Below are 18,308 nucleotides of genomic sequence, written 5' to 3' on the forward strand. Positions count from 1 at the left end.
AAGCATTATAAAAAATAATTGTAAAATTTAAACAAGCAAAAATAAACATTTACTAGTTTTTATTTTTTATTTTTTTTTTATATAATAAAATATCTTAAATGCTTGTTTTTGTAGACTACCTATGTGTTGTTTTTGTCAGTTACGTCAGTTTTTGTTGTCTCACGTGACACATGTGACAAGCGCCCACTCGTTAAAGAAAGATGGCGGCCTCCATGTCTCGATTAGAATGATTGCATTTTCTTTTTGTAATCAGTCAATAGCTATGAACAGCTTGCTCTACCTTTGTTTTGAATTCTTAGTTGTGTCTGAACACACAAGTTGACTTCTTAGACTGCTGAGTAATGGCAGGGCGTGGTCGAGGAAGGGGAAGAGGAGGAGCGATCGCTTTTACAGCCGAAGTTTTGGGACTCGGACGTGGAGATTCTCTACCGCCCCCAACGTCTCAACCACCACCACATTTTCCAGTAAATAAAATGAGACTTTACTTTTTCATTTACCATTATAATGATGATGTCGTTTTTTTAATCAATTTGTAAAAAAATCCTGATACTAGATAAGCCTAAGTAAATTGGTGCAATGCTGTAAGATATGGCAATAATGTTAATCGGAATTAGCTTCAAAATTCAACATAAACAAACTATTCACACTTAATACCTACGTACAGTGTTACACAGATGATTTCTCAGTCAAATTCAGAAGCTGTTTTTAGTACTAGTACAGTAGTGTTTACTTTTGAATTTTGGGTGTTTTCCATGATGTTGAGGCACAACTCTAGGAAAAGTTTCCGTATGGCGCCACCACTTTTTCATTCGATATGAAATAATATAGTATCTAATTTACCTCAATGAGATATCCCTTTTTGTAAAAAAGGGTGAACAAGTGGTGGCGCCATACGGAAAATTATCCCAACTCTAGTCTAGTCGAGGGTAGTAAATTTCATTAGATGCCAAGGCTTGATTTAGTGGTTGATGAAGTGCTGTAAGTGCATGTTCGAATTGAAGGTGTGTATTTCAATCATAGTAGGCCTACATTATCATCGGTAAATTTATTGTATGCGGTACATACACATAGAAAATAAACATTATGAAACTACTCGAGCTCAAGGGTGAAACAAACTATTTCATGAAGTGGCCATACCAATCATCTTGTATCCTTCTTTCCTGCAGCCCTTAGAGTTTCGCCCAGTGCCACTACCAACTGGAGAGGAATGGAGCTACATGTTGCTCTTAAAGCAGGAGTTTAGAGCCACAATGAAAGACTCTCCTTATTATATCAAACCACAAGATAAAAAGAAAGGTAGCAATTTCACTGAACTTTTTTTTTTGCAAAATAAATATTTGTTTTCCCAATTAAAATTCATTCATCCATGAATGTCTCTTTTGCTGGGTTGTCAAGGCAGGCAATATGGGCAAAAAGAGCCACTCTGTGGAGATGAACTAGGTGGTCAATTGCTGCCAACAAGATGAAGACATCGACGGCTCAAACCATTCAGTTTGTCTTTCCCAGGTTGGTCTTTAAATTTGAAGACTTTTCAAGAATGTCTCTGTTTCTCAGATTACAATTTTATTTTCCACTCTTGTGCCATTTTTCGTCTTCAGATATTGCAAGATATTCAGATAAGTACAGGCTGGGCAGTAACACGGACAACACCATCGGCTGGACGCCATACTGGAAGCACCTACCTAAAGAGCTTAGAATCCGAGTCAGGAAACCAGGAATGGCTACAACTTCAAGTATGAATCTAATCACTCCATAAGCCATTTGCTTAAAACATAAAGGCAGTGGGCACTATTGGTAATTTTCAAAGACCAGTCTTCTCACTTGGTGTATCTCAACATATGCATAAAATAACAAACCTGTCAAAATTTGAGCTCAATCAGTTGCGAGATAATAATGAAAGAAAAAACGCCCCTGTCACAAGAAGTTGGGTGCTTTCAGATGCTTCATTTCGAGACCTCAAATTCTAAACTTGAGGTCTCAAAATCAAATTTGTGTAAAATTTTCTCTTTTTCGAAAACTACGTCACATCAGAGGGAGCCGTTTCTTACAATGTTTTATACTATCAACCTCTCCCCATTACTCGTTACCAAGTGAGGTTTTATGCTGATAATTATTTTGAGTAATTACCAATAGTGTCCACTGCCTTTAAGACATATCTTTTCCAACAGGCTTATGAACATGAATTTTTTCTTTCCTCTTAGACCGGCACCTTTGAATGTTCTCACAGATAATGCTCTTCTTATTATTATTATTTGCATATTAGATTTTAATATTGTCTGGTACAATGACGGGTTAAGTTGCCACTTAAATTTGAAATCATCAGACTATCAAGACAGTTGCTATGTCACATGATTTGGGGCAAGCTTTTGCGTAGTACTTTTTGTAAAACAAAACAAAACGTCCACAGATTTACATTAAACTTACATCGTTTGAAGATAATGCTGAGGTACTGTAGTTTTTGAGAAATGAGTAAATCAATGTCATGAAAATATGTTTTTACATGCTAAAATAATTTTCTTCTCATGATCACTGAGACGAAAATAGCAAGTAATATTTTCAGGGAAGCTTTCTACTATCATTATCTTCAAACTGTGTAAGTTTAATGTAAATCTGTGGACATTGTGTTTTTTGTCCTACAAAAAGTACATAGACCCTTTAAGAGACGATGAACACCCATACACAGTTCTGACTGAATGTGGAAGGCCCAATGTTAGCAGGGTTTGCTCATCTTGAGGTTGCTTTACAAAGGCTTGCCCCAATTTGCTTTATGTTGGCTATTTCATGTGTTGTGTTGAATGCACATAATACATGATATCTACCTATATATCTTTAAGTCCTCGTCTTGTATTATTATTTTGATGTGTTTGTCAAATGAACCCCTTTGCAAATACAGATTTACTTGTGACTCTATTTGTTAAATGTGATATTTTTATTATATTATGCAATGTAAGATATTTTTATTATATTGTTGCTGTTTTAATGTCTACGGTTCATGTATGTTTTAGTGCTATTTTTAATAACTGTATTTTAATGTGCAAATCGAGAAAGTGACTTTCATGACGGATAAAAATCTAATCTAATCTAATCTAATCTAATCTAAAGCTGCAATATTTAATTTGATATTATTGAATCTATTATTCTGATTTGTTGTTGACTTCTTGGTATTTTATACACAAATGACAAATATTTTGAGAGTATTTGAATCTGTAACTTACATATTTTATCCAGAGTCTGCTGTTAAACCCAACTTACAAGCTGCCAAAAAGGTCACTAAAGAAGACGTAGAAGTAGTTACGAAACAACTGGCGGTAAGTGATCGTTATGTTTTCACTCATGCCACATTTCAGCTAATCAGGGTCCAATTTCTTACAAAAAAGGGCAATAGTTTTTCTGACAGGTTCTGAGACGGCATTTTGTTTTGCATTATGTTTATCATCACAGGAGTTGGAGAAGAAAGAAACGGAGACGGCGGCATCCGGAGATGAGAAGCAAGATGAAGAAGAAGAAGAAGAGATTGAGGAAGAGGAATACTATGATGAAGAAGATCAGGAGGAGGTAAGCAAAGACACAAACCAATATTTAGATCTGCCTTTTGTAATGTTTTGATATTTGTGGTGCTTTTAAAACTTGAGCGAGCAATGTAATTTCTTTTTTATGGAGGGTAATAAAGTTCTTCTGTCTATGTCCAAAACCTCATCATTTTCTTTGAATATTTTATGTGAGCATCCACAGACTCGTACTGCCAACATTCAAATCCGGGGTGGGGGGACTCACAAGACCACATGGCTAGTAGTTCAATATATTTATTGGAAGGGAATCGTATCTTGGTACCATGACCAGACTTAAAATAAAAATGAAAAAATACAAATACATTTTGTTCTGTCATCTCAGAACAATTGGATGGAAAGATCCTTTGTTTTCCAGATGATTTTCTTATAAGTAGTTCTAGTTATGGCTTAGATAATGAATTGTATTTGCCTTATTTTGTCTTTATCCAGGGTACTGATTACATTATGTCATACTTTGATAACGGGGAGGAGGATATGAATGATGATGATGATGGACTAGATGATGGACCTGTCTATTGAGCAATCTGATTGGTCAACAATGCAATAGCCACGCCTCGTATCAGTCAGAGGTTCTGATTGGATCATTTCCTGATTGGGCTTGATGATGCATCAATCTGATTGGTCAAACTAAGCAATAGCCACACCAACTCGTATCAGTCAGAGGTTCTGATTGGATCATGGTGACAATACTGCCTGATTGGGCTTGATGATACATCGATCTGATTGGTCAAACTGAGCATTGGGAATTCTTCATACATCTATCGGAGATTCTGAATGGATGGAAGTGGCCAAAATACTTCAGCCAAAGCAGCAAGGACTCTGATTTGATGTCCCCACAAATCGGGAATGCTGATTGAACAGATCCAACGGTCCCTGTACTTGGAAAAGAAGTGGACTGACTTCTTTAGCTGAACTCGGAAATTGACAATGTGATAGAGATGTTCTTGTGTAAAGAAAGACCACCACACAACAAGACTTGGTTTCAAAAGTGCAGTTAAATAAAAAATTCCTACAATGTAAACTGCTCACAAAAAGTAAGGAAACTTTTTACAATCCAGTATATTTGTTATTATTTAATACTCTCTTTGTATATGGTATATATCAATGCAAAGCTTAACTGTTCCTCTTTCAAACATAGTTGTGACCAGAAATATTGTATTTATATTGTAATGATCAATAAATTTGTACTTTTGACAAGTCAACGGTTATTGATGTGTAATTAAGTTGTTTGAATCTCACCATGGGAGATCTGACACCTGGGTTTTGGTAACAGTTAATCGCGTACGTGTTTATTTACAAACGGCAAAGTTTGATGGATTCTTCTACAGACTGCTGTCATCTACTCCTGTAGACAAAAACAACCAAAAGAAGCCAGTGTTAATAACTATAACTTGCATATGACGTCAAAAGCTCAAAGAGCGCCCTCACTAAGGTCAAAAGAACACCGATATACGTCTTGCGACATCCGGTTTGTCCTTACGCGTTAGCGTCCTCATAAAACGACGCATTTGATCTTTTATTTTGTGAAACCCCTATTAAAAATCTATGCCCGATTGTGAAACTACTAAAAGCCGGCTTAGTCGCGGACGCGCGAGGGGCGTTTGGTTAACGCGTGAAATTTAAGCAGTGGGAAGCCGACGCCTAAAACGACAAACTAAAAGGCTTTTCTCGCCGCGCCACCAAAACAAGCTTCTGGGTAAGTTTCGGATCGGAAATGAGCACAAATTCTTAAAGATTTTCAAGTAACCTGACCTAAGGTCAAGTTCATATTATATCGGTATCGCTTCGTCATTTTGTTAAATTTATTTGTATACTTTTGTGTATGTTGTTATTAATGCCACTCTAAAGGACCAAAGTATGATTAGGTGCGAGTTGTGCGACGTGGCACAAACAAGCAAATAGGTACCTGTCATGTCGCACAACTCGCACACAATAATGTATCGCACTAAGCAATGTATGTATTACAATGTGGTTCTATATCGGTGGAAATGTTTTGTGGAAATAAATGAATTTAATTGAATTTATTTGAATAATACTTTTGATCCTCGGGGCATACTTGGCCTATCAAAAGTATTATTGGGTTTCGAGTTGTGCGACGTGGCACGTACCCGTTTCCTTGTTTCCATTGACTTCTGATTGAACTTAAAGCAACATTTTCAATGAGTTTCGATATTAAATGTCAAATTAGAAATCGGTGTATAGTTCTTGAGATTGTTCAAGTAACCTGACCTGATGTCAAGTTTAAATATCGGTTTGTCTTCGTTGTTTTGTAAAATTTATTTGTTACTTTTGTGTATGTTGTTAATAATGCCACTCTAAAGGAACAAAGTATGATTAGGTGCGAGTTGTGCGACGTGGCACAAACAAGCAAATAGGTACCTGTCATGTCGCACAACTCGCACACAATAATGTATCGCACTAAGCAATGTATGTATTACAATGTGGTTCTATATCGGTGGAAATGTTTTGTGGAAATAAATGAATTTAATTGAATTTATTTGAATAATACTTTTGATCCTCGGGGCATACTTGGCCTATCAAAAGTATTATTGGGTTTCGAGTTGTGCGACGTGGCACGTACCCGTTTCCTTGTTTCCATTGACTTCTGATTGAACTTAAAGCAACATTTTCAATGAGTTTCGATATTAAATGTCAAATTAGAAATCGGTGTATAGTTCTTGAGATTGTTCAAGTAACCTGACCTGATGTCAAGTTTAAATATCGGTTTGTCTTCGTTGTTTTGTAAAATTTATTTGTTACTTTTGTGTATGTTGTTAATAATGCCACTCTAAAGGAACAAAGTATGATTAGGTGCGAGTTGTGCGACGTGGCACAAACAAGCAAATAGGTACCTGTCACGTCGCACAACTCGCACACAGTAATGTATCGCACTAAGCAATGTATGTATTACAATGTGGTTTTATAATATTGTTGAGATGTTTTGTGGAAATAAATGTATTGAATTGAATTAAAATTGAATAACACTTTTGATCCTCGGGGCATACTTGACCTATATCAAAAGTATTTTTTGGGTGCGAGTTGTGTGACGTGGCACGTACCCGTTTGCTTGTTTCAATTGACTTCGGATTTAGGCTTCAGGCCCCGTCTTCTCGTCTGAAGCCCTGAGAAGCCCATACGCAAAGCACACGCAATTGTCAAAACAACCGCGGGGCCAAGCTAGCCTAAGCCGAATATGGAGCCAGAGCCGTTGATTCGAAAAGGGCGTGCCAGTGCTTACTGGTGGTACCACCTCTCGGGCCGCGCACAATCCTGGCAGCCTTTAAAACCCATGCGTTTTCGCTAAATTCACTACTTGTGTTCCTTCCCAGTGTAACGTCACATCGTAAAGTCACATTGCAGCAAACCCGGGCCACAGCTTACAGCAAGAACTCTCCACAAAGCTCTTGTTAGAAACCACCTGCATCACCATGGCCAGTAAGTATTCACTTCAAAATAAATGGAGTGTAAGTTATGGAGGACGAAAAGTGGCCAATCAGAATAGCAGAAAGGCAGATTTTACGTTGTTTTTTTGTACGAGTTTTTCTTTTTTTCTGCTTTTCCGCTACCTGAAAAGCAGATTGAATTTTTTGTGAAAATGCATTTTCTTCTTTTCTATTATTTTGTCTGTTACCAGAAAAGCATGTTTTACTTTATCTCCAAATGCTGGCGGACTAAAAGTGGCCATTCGTTTTTTTTTTATTTTTTTTTTTTTACTAGGACAGCCCATGAAGGTTTTGGTTTATTGAACACATCCAAACGTGTCCACAAGGGAAACTGACCGACGTGTTTTTTGTAATGGGAGAATCTTATTGGATGTAGTCGTGAACCCTCCACCGGCGTGTACAAAAGTGATTCTTCCAGTACGTACCAACTGACTGACGTGCAATGTAGGCTTATATGCGATTGGTTCCCAAACACAAAACACACTTTCTGCACTCGTACAGTAGGCTCTACATCAGTGTGCGCGTGTTATAATGGTTCACGTTCACGGGTGGTCCTTTAAACGCAAAAACGCATTGATGGCCACTTTTCGGTCACCTAGATAAAATATGATTTTCCGGTGTCCGAAAGGAGAAAAGAGGATGGCCACTTCTCGGCCGCCTGTGTAAAATCTGCTTTTCAGTTGGCAGAAAAGCAGAGAAACAGAAAATTGCATTTTCACGAAACGTTAAATCTGCTTTTCTACTTTCCTGGTAGCAGAAAAGCAAACGGCCACTTTTCGTCCGCCAGCATAAGGAGATAAAGTAAAACCTGCTTTTTGGTAACAGACAATTAGAAAACTACAAAATGCATTTTCGCAAACCGTTCAATCTGCTTATGTAGAAAAGGAGAACAATTCATAAAACCCATACAATCTGCTTTTCTGTTCTTTTCTGCTAACAGAAAAGCAGCGCAGATGGCCACTTTTCGTCCCCCATATTATGATATACTACTGTTGATCACTGACCACAAATATTTGCAACTAAATAGAAACCGAATCATCTTGAAACGGTACTTGTCTTAGGTGAATTAGGGTAAAAGGACGCGAAAACTGCATAATAGTTCGAGACATGCACATGCACGAACATGTCCCCGTTCGCCCCGCTCGCGAGTTGCGATCAAAACTTTCAATATGACGGCGATTTGTACAGCAGTAATAGGCAAACGCAGTCAACAACCGCTAGATTGCGGCCGTGATTTCTCATGTAATTATTGATGCAGGGTTATGATTTTTGGTTTAAACATTACTTTTGTTCAATTTAAAACACTTTTCATGTTTTTTTATCACTGTAAGTTCGGACCCAAGGGCAAATTAGAGAAAGCTTAACGCTGCTGTTTGGATGCACTAACACATGTTATTAAGAGATCACCCCCACCTCCCCCACCCCTAAAAAAACACAAACAATTGCTCATACACCAAGCTAAATTAAAGGTTACCAATCGTTTTATTTTATTTTCGGTGTTTTTTTATTTTTATTATTCATAATTCACGTACAAACAGCATTTTCTTAAATCATTACAATATCAACAGTCAGTTACAATATTTTTCATTTAATTGTTATAATTTTTAATGTGTGAATTCTGAGTCAAATAAACTTTAAACTTTAAATTTAAAGTTGCAATTTTAGAATATAAAGAAACACCATGTACATAAATTAAAATACTGTTAGGCAAAAATTCTTACTGGCACCCAAACAAAATATACCACCAAAATAGGCCTAGATAGCTCAGTTGGTAGAGAGCCGGTACGGAGGTTCAAGTCCCACTCAGGTCATTTTTGCCTTGTTCAAGCCCAAATCATTAAAACTTTACCAAGTAATGTTTTTACTTGAACTTAAATTTTATTACAAACTACATGGATTCACAGGGGAATTTGAGCATAATCTTTCCATTTACAATGCTTTACAGTAATTGAACGCTGATCCAAAATGGGTAGCACTTTTACGGTAATGAACTGAGGGGTTCCTATTTTGAAAGATGAACTTTGATTTGAAACATTAAAATGTTACTTTGTTAAAAAAAAAAATATTTTTTAAATGAGGCATTAAGCTTTGTGTAGTGTCTCTTCCTTGCTGAATAAAGGAGAAAAACAGCTCAAAGAAGTTGTCTCACCTCACATGCCATTGATCTGTTGGATAAAACAAAAATATGAAAATAAAATTCTTTTGAAAATATAAGACCGTGTTTAAAATGAAAGGGTAGTGGTTATTAATTAAAAGGTAACCACAGAAAATTAACTTCAACTTATTGTAAACTAAAGATGGAATTTGGAGGAGGAAACAGGGGCAGGGAAATGCTTTTTTACAAACAATTCATAAGGAAAATTGGATAAAATAACATTTTGCAGCCTCATGATGTTGGAAAATTTATCCAAAATACATATTTTGAAAAGTGTTTTCCCTTTGTTTACCACCTGTGGTAAAAAGAAAGAGAACAGTTACGAAATTTTAGGCTACTTAGAAAACTGTGGGTGATTAACACACATTATATTCATGTAGTAAAGCCCAAGTCCTTCATTGCGGTAACAATTCCTTTTTATAATTGACCGAATGGTTTACAGAATTGGTTTACACCGAGTGGCTGTTTAATCAGACAATGTTCTTGAAACAAGAGGAATCCCTAACCAACGGAATGTTTTTTTTGTTTTTTTGGGGGGGGGTCGCCAAAGTTTCTTACTTTTACTATAGCGGCGCTGTAGACAGCTTTCTTATAAATCAATTATGTTTGCAAAACCTGACAGCAATGTTGGATCACCCTCCTGCTCACCTCCAAAAAGGGGAACACACTCTTTGGCCCTCCAATGACTCTAGGAACTGGTGATGATTTTAAAAAATTAAGAATTTGTGCCCATCTCCGATCACGAAACTTACGCAGAAGCTTGTTTTGGTCGCGCGACGTGAAAAACCTTTTTATTGGTCGTTTAGGCGTCGGCTTCCTCTTTAAACTGCTTAACGTATTAAACAAAAATGCCCTCGCGACCATCGTGCGTCCGCGAATCAGCTAGTCTGTACATAGCCCTGGCGGCCTTACACTTTCGTATTGTACTACAGTGACGTCCTGAACATCATGGTACCTTTCTGGGGCGGAACATTCGCAGCTTCATAACTCAAATCTTACCTGCAACAAGCCACTAATTTCAACAGATTCACACTCCATGGCAGCAAATGTTTTTCTGCGGTGGGTTTTGATCGTCATATTATGTTCTTCACAAATCCGTCATTTTCATGAAATAATGCAGCTCCCAACGTTAAGAAATTCAAATTTTTGTTCGTACTCTAACAGTCTGCCGTGTGTACGCAAGACGCACGACGCGCAAATACTGTGACATTGTGAGAAAACGATCAAAACGGGAACTTTTTAACGTTGGGAGCTGCATTATTTCACGAAAATGACGGATTTGTGAGGAATATATGAGGACCAAAACCCACCGCAGAAAAATGTATGCCGCCACAGAATGTGATTCTGTTGAAATTAGTGGCTTGTTGCAGGTAAGATTTGAGTTATGAAGCTTTGAAAATTTTCCGCCCCATAAAAGGGCCTTAATAGTTAGGACTCTGTATCTGTGCATAGATGAAGAGTCCTATATAGGGCTAGTCTGTACACAGATACACAGTCTTAACTATTAAGGCCCGTTTCTGGGGCGGAAGTTTTCAAAGCTTCATAACTCAAATCTTACCTGCAACAAGCCACTAATTTCAACAGATTCACATTCCATGGCGGCATACATTTATCTGCGGTGGGTTTTGGTAGTCATATATTTTTCACAAATCCGTCATTTTCGTGAAATAATGCAGCTCCATACGTTAAAAAATTCCCGTTTTGATCGTTTTCTCACAGAGTGTTGTCTGCTCTCCGTGCGCGTAGGCGTATACATTCGCGTGCAAGAAGACGCAAGTTGCAAGACGCATGAATTCTTGGGTCACCGTATCTTGACTGCATGCACAGCGTTAACACGCAAACGCAACGCAAGATTGGCGCGTCGTGCGTCTTGCGTCTTGCGTACACACGGCAGACTGTGAGAATACAAACAAAAATGGGAACTACTTAACGTTGGGAGCTGCATTCTTTCATGAAAATGACGGATTTGTGAAGAATAATTATATGACGACCAAAACCCACCGCAGAAAAATATATGCTGCCATGGAATGTGAATCTGTTGAAATTAGTGGTTTCTTGCACGGGTAAGATTTGAGTTATGAAGCTTTGAAAACTTTTCTCCCAAGAAATGGTATACAAATATTGAGTGGCTCAGAGTGGGAATGGGAGGAATATTATCGCAAGGTAAAATTTGGACTGTTCCATTTCACGAGGCGAAGCCGAGTGAAATGGAACAGGCCAAATTTTACCGAGCGATAATATTCCTTCCATTCCACGAATTAAACCCACTCAATATTTGTTTTATGTAACTGACATATAGATCCTTGTAATTTTAATGTATTTTAAAAGTATGACATTGTGAAAAATCACACAAAAATTTCTGACAACCAAACATCATATAGCGGCCGCGTAGCGGCAACAACGTACAAATCGGATCACAACCTTTTGCACAGGTGCTCCTTTGTTTTGGCAGCGGCGCGGCGGCGCTGTACTGCTCAAAAACATTGGGAAAGGATGATCCTAACTGTTTAATGGGAAATGCTATTCCCCATGGGCGAATAGGTGTTTTTGATCGCCGGTGCGGATAGGAGTTAGTGAATGTCACGTGAATAAAGTTCCACCAATCAAATGACAAGGATCTGTATGTCAAATTATAAACCCTGATATCCAGGACGTCACTGTAGTATACGTAAGTGTAAAGCCGCAAGGGCTACGAGTCAGCCAGCTTTTAATTTAGTAGTTTCCCAATCGGGCGTAGATTTTAATAGGTACGGAGCTCCAGGAGTGCCATCTCACATATCGAGTTACCGACATAATGTATCGCATCAAGACGACTTATTTAATTTAGTGTAATAATGTAACTTACCGACATACTTATCTTGCTGAGTCGACTTAGATAAATGATAAATCGACTTACTGGCATCATTCATCTCAACAAGTCGACTTAGATAAAATGATAAGTCAACTTACTGACATAGGCCTAATCCGTATCTCAACAAATCCACTTGGGTCGACTAATACTGACAAAATTGATCTCACCAAGTCGACACACAGAAACTGAGAAGTTGACTTTATACACACTATCCGCACCTCGTCCAACTCTGATTGTATAAGTCAATTCAGGCATCTTCTTCAATTTCATTTTATGTAACAAGCAAACTTATTAATTTACTGATTTTGTTTAAAAAGGTTTAATGGCTGTTAGCAAACTGCATGAAGTACGTGTAAAATATTGTTACTGGCCTCACGTTTTGACCATAGCTACGTGATAAGAATGATAAAGGATAAAAGTTGGTTTTCGGCATAACTATTCATCAAACTATAAGTCTTTACACAAATAAAACATTCACAAGAAAATTAATGGAAGGTAGCAGACAGCACACAATGGAACCGAGTTTGATAGTGACAATACCAAAAGTGCAACCATCAGTCGTTGAACTAATTCTACCTCCATGATTATACTATACGCCGATGGTTATCAAAAGGATACCATTTTATTGCCGCCAAAACCAACCACTCAACGGACCGGAATCTATGCGCAGATGAAATATTCAAAAGAATATCCATATATTCCCCCCTCGGCTGTACAAAACAGGAAATTCCACCGAGTCTCAAGAATGAAATAATAAATCATGCATTCAGTTCGAAAGGATAAAAGTTTGTTTTCGCCATAACTATTCATCAAACTATAAGTCTTTACACAAATAAAACATTCACAAGAAATTTGTTGTATGGGAGGTAGCAGACAGTACACAATGGAACCGAGTTTATAAATAGTGACAATACCAAAAGTGCAACCATCAGCCGTTGATGTAATACATTACACTATCCGCTGATGGTAATCAAAAGGATTTTATTGTCACCAAACGAACAACTTATATACAACGGACCGGAATCTATGCAGAGACAAATGTTCAAAAGAATATCCATACATTTTCCCCTCGGCTGTACAAAACAGGAAATTCCACCACGTCTCAAGGGATAATAAATCCAACCAATTACTACGTCTCAAGGGATAATAAATCCAACCAATTATATTAAACGGACCGGAATCTATGTACAGATAAAATATTCAAAAGAATGTGCAAACATTCACCCCCCCCCCCCCCCACACCCCCTCGGGTGTTCAAAACGGCATGGACCACATTACAGCGCGCAACAATTGTATACTGGATTTTCATATTTCAAAGGGCAAGGGTATTTACGATTTGCAAAGGGCACTTCCATTGGAAAGTCTAGGGGAAACTTTTTTTGGAAGGGGCACCAACTCAAAGACCAGGGGCAACATGGGCAGTGATGGAGAACGTCCAGGCTGGTAGTCCAGGAGCTTATGGTGATCCGTAGAAAATAAATGATTAGAAGATGCCACCTAGCTAGATACCTTCTTTAGGTCATACAAAATAAGAAAATACATGTTGGCAAACTTGAAAATCTGGCAGATGGCGGCCATCTTGGATTTCAAAAGGGCAACTATTTAAGTTGTATTTTTCCTTCAACTTTGGCTGTGAATGTCATAAAACGGTGATTTTTGTGGCTAGAATTACTTAAATAGCAGTAAAAGGTACAACTGAATTGTTTCAGATGGCGGCCATCTTAGAATTCAAAATGGCCGCCTTTTTATGTATTTGTTTCCATAACTTGGCAATGGCAATGTTGTTGTAATTTCCATAACTTGGCAATGGCAATGTTGTTGTAAAATCCTGTTTTTTTGGTGACTAAAGTAATATTCGCAATGACTATCAAGCTATACAAGCTAGCATTCATATAATTAATATATATATAAGACCAATAGAAACAAATATTGAACCATTAAGTTAAGGCCGCCATTTTGAATTTCAAAATTGCCGCCTGTCAAATGCATGTTTGCGCCTGTATCACGGTCTATGAGCCTCACAGAAACTTGGTGTTAGTGGCTATACCCATGTTTGCATGGTCAAAATATAACTTAAATGGCGTCCATTTTGAAATCCAAGATGGCCGCCCTCTGCCACATCTGTCAGGTTGCCAACATGGTTTTTCTTGTTCTTGAAAGTCTTATTTAGGTATCTAGCTAGGTGGCATGTTCTAATCATTTATTTTCTACATACGGGACTTAATTTTTGGTCATCAGCTCCCCGACTATGGCGTTTATTAATGTTTTGCGTTGTCAAAGAGAAGGTTTCAAACAGGAAATTCCACCACGCTGATATTCCACACTGAGAAAGAGTACAATCCCACATTTCAGAAGCACATCGTTCCCCCCAATGGACCGTTCCGGCTTTCCACTAAGCTCCGCCCACCGCACACGTGAGCAAGACACGTGTACGAACACTCCCAATGACATTCTGCACGATTCTGCCGCGCGGGCCAAACATACGCGCACGCATGACCGAGTTTGTCCGACCACAATCATTGCTGTGATTGGTCAAATGAGTGAACGCGCACAGTTTGATTGATAGGCCAAAACGGTCCATTGATGTTGCTAGCTCCACATACCTTATATGGATTTAGTTGGAGCGCCAGATTAGCGTCACTAGGTGACGAATTTGAGGCTATAATTTTGTTATTATAAGACGCCACTTTTTTTCTTTTTTTATATATAGATCGAGATTTGAAGACGACGATTCAGTGGCAGAATCTTGAATTGTTGACACGTTATGACAACAATGATATGGACGGACTCAAGAATCTCTTCACTGAGGATTGTAAAATTTGGGTAGGGGGATCAGATGATACACTCTACAAACAGGATGGTAATGGACACTACTGATGAATTTTTTTCCAGTTATGTAATTAAACAATTTCGGGGGGCTAGACTTGGTTACAAGACCTTGGCATGGGGTGGGTCAATTCAAACAACATAACTAATTATAACTATTGTTGGTAGTTCGCAACACTGAAGGGATCAATTCAAAATAACGTGCGTTACTGATCCTTGTTTTGCTTTCCGTTAAGGAGAATGGACGAGAAAGTGTAGATTCGTGAATAGAACATTTTTATAACTATTTTGCAAAAAAAAATTGTATACTTTAGTGCACGCATCATTATCGAGTACAACGTCAGTTTACTCAGCTAGCAATAAATTGGGATTCTTAAGTTGAGAAAAAAAGTGTGGATTCTAAATAAAGAAATTAATTTTAAAATATAGACTAGTAAAAGCTCGTTGAATCTCGTATATATCTTCTATGAATTATACAGATGTCCCCAGGTTGCTGCGTGCTGCGCGAGCAGGAGGTGCAAAGTACAAGCGCGAAACTGATGAAGTCGGACCACCAGGCACTGATGGCACGGTGTATGAGAGAGGACGTTTTTTAGCCATTGGACCGGATGGGTCATCGTCTGTATCTTCCGGCAAGTACGTCATCATGTCGTTTTTTTTTTCCAAAATCCCTTCCACTTTGGGCTTCGAGTTGACCCCATTTTATAAAATGTACCACCAGTACTTTATAATTGCACAAATTCTCATACGAAGACTCTGACAAAATGTCAGAAACACAGTCTCGAAGACGCCTAACACAGACATGTTTCAACGTTTCGAGCATGTACGTAAAGCTAGCATGAATATCAGACAAACTAACTTCCGGGTGTAGGCCTATACAGCATAAAACTTTGTTGGGAGAAGTGCTGATTCTTGTGTCGCCTCGACGATTCGAACCGCTCAAAAAATAATAGTGAGCGTTACAGCTGCTTTTCATCCGTTGTTGTACCGTTGCAGTACGAATAGGAATCACTGACTTTATATTATCATTTTGAACTTTTACACTCCTTTTTAAAGGGTTTCTTGAAAATAATTATGTTATTTCAGGCGCCGCCCATCCCATAGGGGATGTAAACAAAAAAATGTTTCTTAGTAGTGCAGTTGCCACTTGCAGCCTGACAGATTCACGCCAAAATTCTCTAAAGATGCGTGGGTCGAAGCTAGCGATTAAAGTAACGAGAATCTTTGTTAATTAATGTTCTACTAACACACACGTGGTTTCACAGATGGAACTGAACAGATGCCAACTAACCCCCACCCCCCCCCCCTCCCACCACCACCAATAATTATTCTTCATTTTCATTTCACAGCTATCTTAGCATCTGGAAAAAAATAAATGGAGAATACAAACTGCACCAGACGCACATTAAAGGACCACCTGACCTTGTCAGTCCGATGGAGTGTCATACTTAACGGACACTTGGATAATTAATAAGCAGTTCTTGTAAAGCGCATAATATTAAAAAAAGTCTCTACGTGATTAAAAATATTGGTTTTTAAGTTTAGATTTAAATTGTTCTAGCGAAACCCATGAAACACAACGGAATGGTCCTTATTTAGGGCAACATTATTTTATAATCTTTAATCCTAGACAAAATTGAGTTTGCATTATAACGAACAAATTAGTACAAATCCAGTGCAACTCTTTTTATATAAAATAAACTGTCTGTGATCGTTGTGAAATGGGAAATACTTGCGGATACTCACAACTAAATACGCCTCTCTTAATATTTATGCATGACGTCAAAATTCTTACCCAAAATGAGGCTATGGGCGCACGTCCCCCATCACTTGCAGTGGCTGCGCCCATCGCCTCGTTTTGGATTAGCATTGTGACGTACCTCATGCATAAATATTAAGAAAGGCGTATAGACCCTTCCCATGAAATATGTAAGATGCACAAAGCGCGTGCGCACTAACATTTTGGTTGGCAAAATATAAGGAAACATCGCGCTGTTTTGTACCACAGAATTATTCTATATCTATGTTTTGTCGTAGAAATAGAATAGAATAATATTTAATTCTATATTTGTGTGTTTTGTACACGGCTAATGGCTGTGCTACACAGACGCGTGTGTGCGTCTGTTTAGTGCACAACTCTGGCGTTTGCAAACCAATAGGGTCTGTACGCATGCGTTAATGTAATTAGCATATTTCATAGGAAGGGTCCATTATCATTTGCGCGTTAATTAAAGCTTATTTGTTTGCTCAATTAATTAAGTTTTTAGTTTCATCTATTTTTAAGAGCCCATTGACAACTATACCGCTGTTGTACTTGCTGGCAGAGTGTTTTCTTGTACACTCTTAACCAAATCTTTGACCGCTGTTGATTGACACTAAGACAATTACATCGTAGGCCTGCATGTACTTGCCATCATGGCATTGTGTTAAAAAAGAACTTCTTTAAACAAATTTAATTCCACTCGATGCCACATAAACTGTTTATGTTCGATCACGATGCACTTCCAATGAGCGAGTCTTGCAAAGATAAAACCATTCAAGAACAGATTAATGCCTCCAAGCACATAAAATATTCGTTGCGAGGCACTGGTATATTGGTCTCAAACATTTCAACCACGTAAATTTGGGGCAATCTTTAGTCATCAGGTACCCTTTTTTCAAGAGAAAATAAGTAAAAAGAGAACCAACATTAAACATACAATGATGACGATAACCACCAAAAAGTGTGACATGAGAACCAACAGATTAAAGGCACTAGCTGTACACGTTTGGTAATTAAGACCAGTATCCCATAAGCATACAATAACAATCCTGTGAACATTTGGGTTCAATATTGGTCATCGAAATTACCTCTTTCTCAAAAACTACGTTACTTCAGAGGGAGTCGTTTCCCAAAATGTTTATACTATCAACAGCTCTCCAATGCTCGTTACCAAGTCAGTTTTAAGTTAATATTTGCCTTAGGTAATTACCAAACGTGTACCTTCCCTTTAACGTGACTCTGGGAACCCAATCATGTTAACTATGATAAGCATATCGACCCGACACCTTTCATTTTTGAGAGTGCCCAATTGGAGTGTGTTTGCCTTTTCACTGATAACAATTTGACGAACCTCTATAACAGTAATATATGCAAATATATTCAAACAAAAAAAGGTGTTATAAGAAGTCTGATTATCTATATTGTAATGCTCAATAAATATTAATGTTTGACTAGTCGATGGTTATTCCTGTCCGTTTTTGAGTCACTCAAATGTCTTGAAAAAGCCTTAAACAATGCTGTAACCTCATAATATAGAGGGTATCTTGGTTTGAAGAAAGAACTCTGTTTGTAGGGCCTAACTAATGTTTTGTTGTATGTTTGTGGGTACTATTGGGCGAGAGTTGGGCGAAGTGGCGCGTACCCATTTGCTTGTTTCTAATGACTTCATCGATTAAGGCCTGTGCCATATTTCGGGGAGAAC

At 38.0% G+C, this 18,308-nt stretch overlaps 2 protein-coding genes across 3 annotated transcripts; both read left to right on the forward strand.

Moving 5' to 3' along the window:
- The first annotated feature begins 156 nt into the window (after positions 1-156).
- LOC117295768 (DNA-directed RNA polymerase III subunit RPC7-like) lies at positions 157-4,590 on the forward strand. Its single transcript, XM_033778511.1, has 6 exons — positions 157-464; positions 1,167-1,296; positions 1,599-1,733; positions 3,229-3,308; positions 3,442-3,555; positions 3,999-4,590. Exons 1-6 carry the CDS (start codon positions 342-344, stop codon positions 4,086-4,088), a joined length of 672 nt encoding a protein of 223 aa, XP_033634402.1. The 5' UTR covers positions 157-341; the 3' UTR covers positions 4,089-4,590.
- Positions 4,591-6,803: 2,213 nt separating this feature from the next.
- LOC117295769 lies at positions 6,804-16,669 on the forward strand. Of its 2 annotated transcripts, none has more exons than XM_033778513.1 (4): positions 6,804-7,004; positions 14,729-14,878; positions 15,324-15,476; positions 16,194-16,669. In XM_033778513.1, the coding sequence occupies exons 1-4, from the start codon at positions 6,998-7,000 to the stop codon at positions 16,217-16,219; spliced, it is 336 nt and encodes a 111-aa protein (XP_033634404.1). In that variant the 5' UTR covers positions 6,804-6,997; the 3' UTR covers positions 16,220-16,669. The 2 variants fall into 2 exon arrangements, with proteins under 2 accessions (XP_033634404.1, XP_033634403.1); XM_033778512.1 differs by having other exon boundaries at positions 6,805-7,004; positions 15,324-15,480.
- Positions 16,670-18,308: the final 1,639 nt, after the last annotated feature.

The sequence above is a fragment of the Asterias rubens genome, chromosome 10, assembly GCF_902459465.1.
Source record: "Asterias rubens chromosome 10, eAstRub1.3, whole genome shotgun sequence".
Classification (NCBI taxonomy): domain Eukaryota; kingdom Metazoa; phylum Echinodermata; class Asteroidea; order Forcipulatida; family Asteriidae; genus Asterias; species Asterias rubens.

Coding starts and splice junctions, on each gene's coding strand:
- LOC117295768 (XM_033778511.1), top strand. CDS start 342: ATGGCAGGGCGTGGTCGAGGAAGGGGAAGAGGAGGAGCGATCGCTTTT. Junction 465..1,166: donor AACCACCACCACATTTTCCA/GTAAATAAAATG, acceptor TCTTTCCTGCAG/CCCTTAGAGTTTCGCCCAGT. Junction 3,309..3,441: donor TAGTTACGAAACAACTGGCG/GTAAGTGATCGT, acceptor TTATCATCACAG/GAGTTGGAGAAGAAAGAAAC.
- LOC117295769 (XM_033778512.1), top strand. Junction 14,879..15,323: donor TACACTCTACAAACAGGATG/GTAATGGACACT, acceptor TGAATTATACAG/ATGTCCCCAGGTTGCTGCGT. Junction 15,481..16,193: donor TCGTCTGTATCTTCCGGCAA/GTACGTCATCAT, acceptor TTCATTTCACAG/CTATCTTAGCATCTGGAAAA.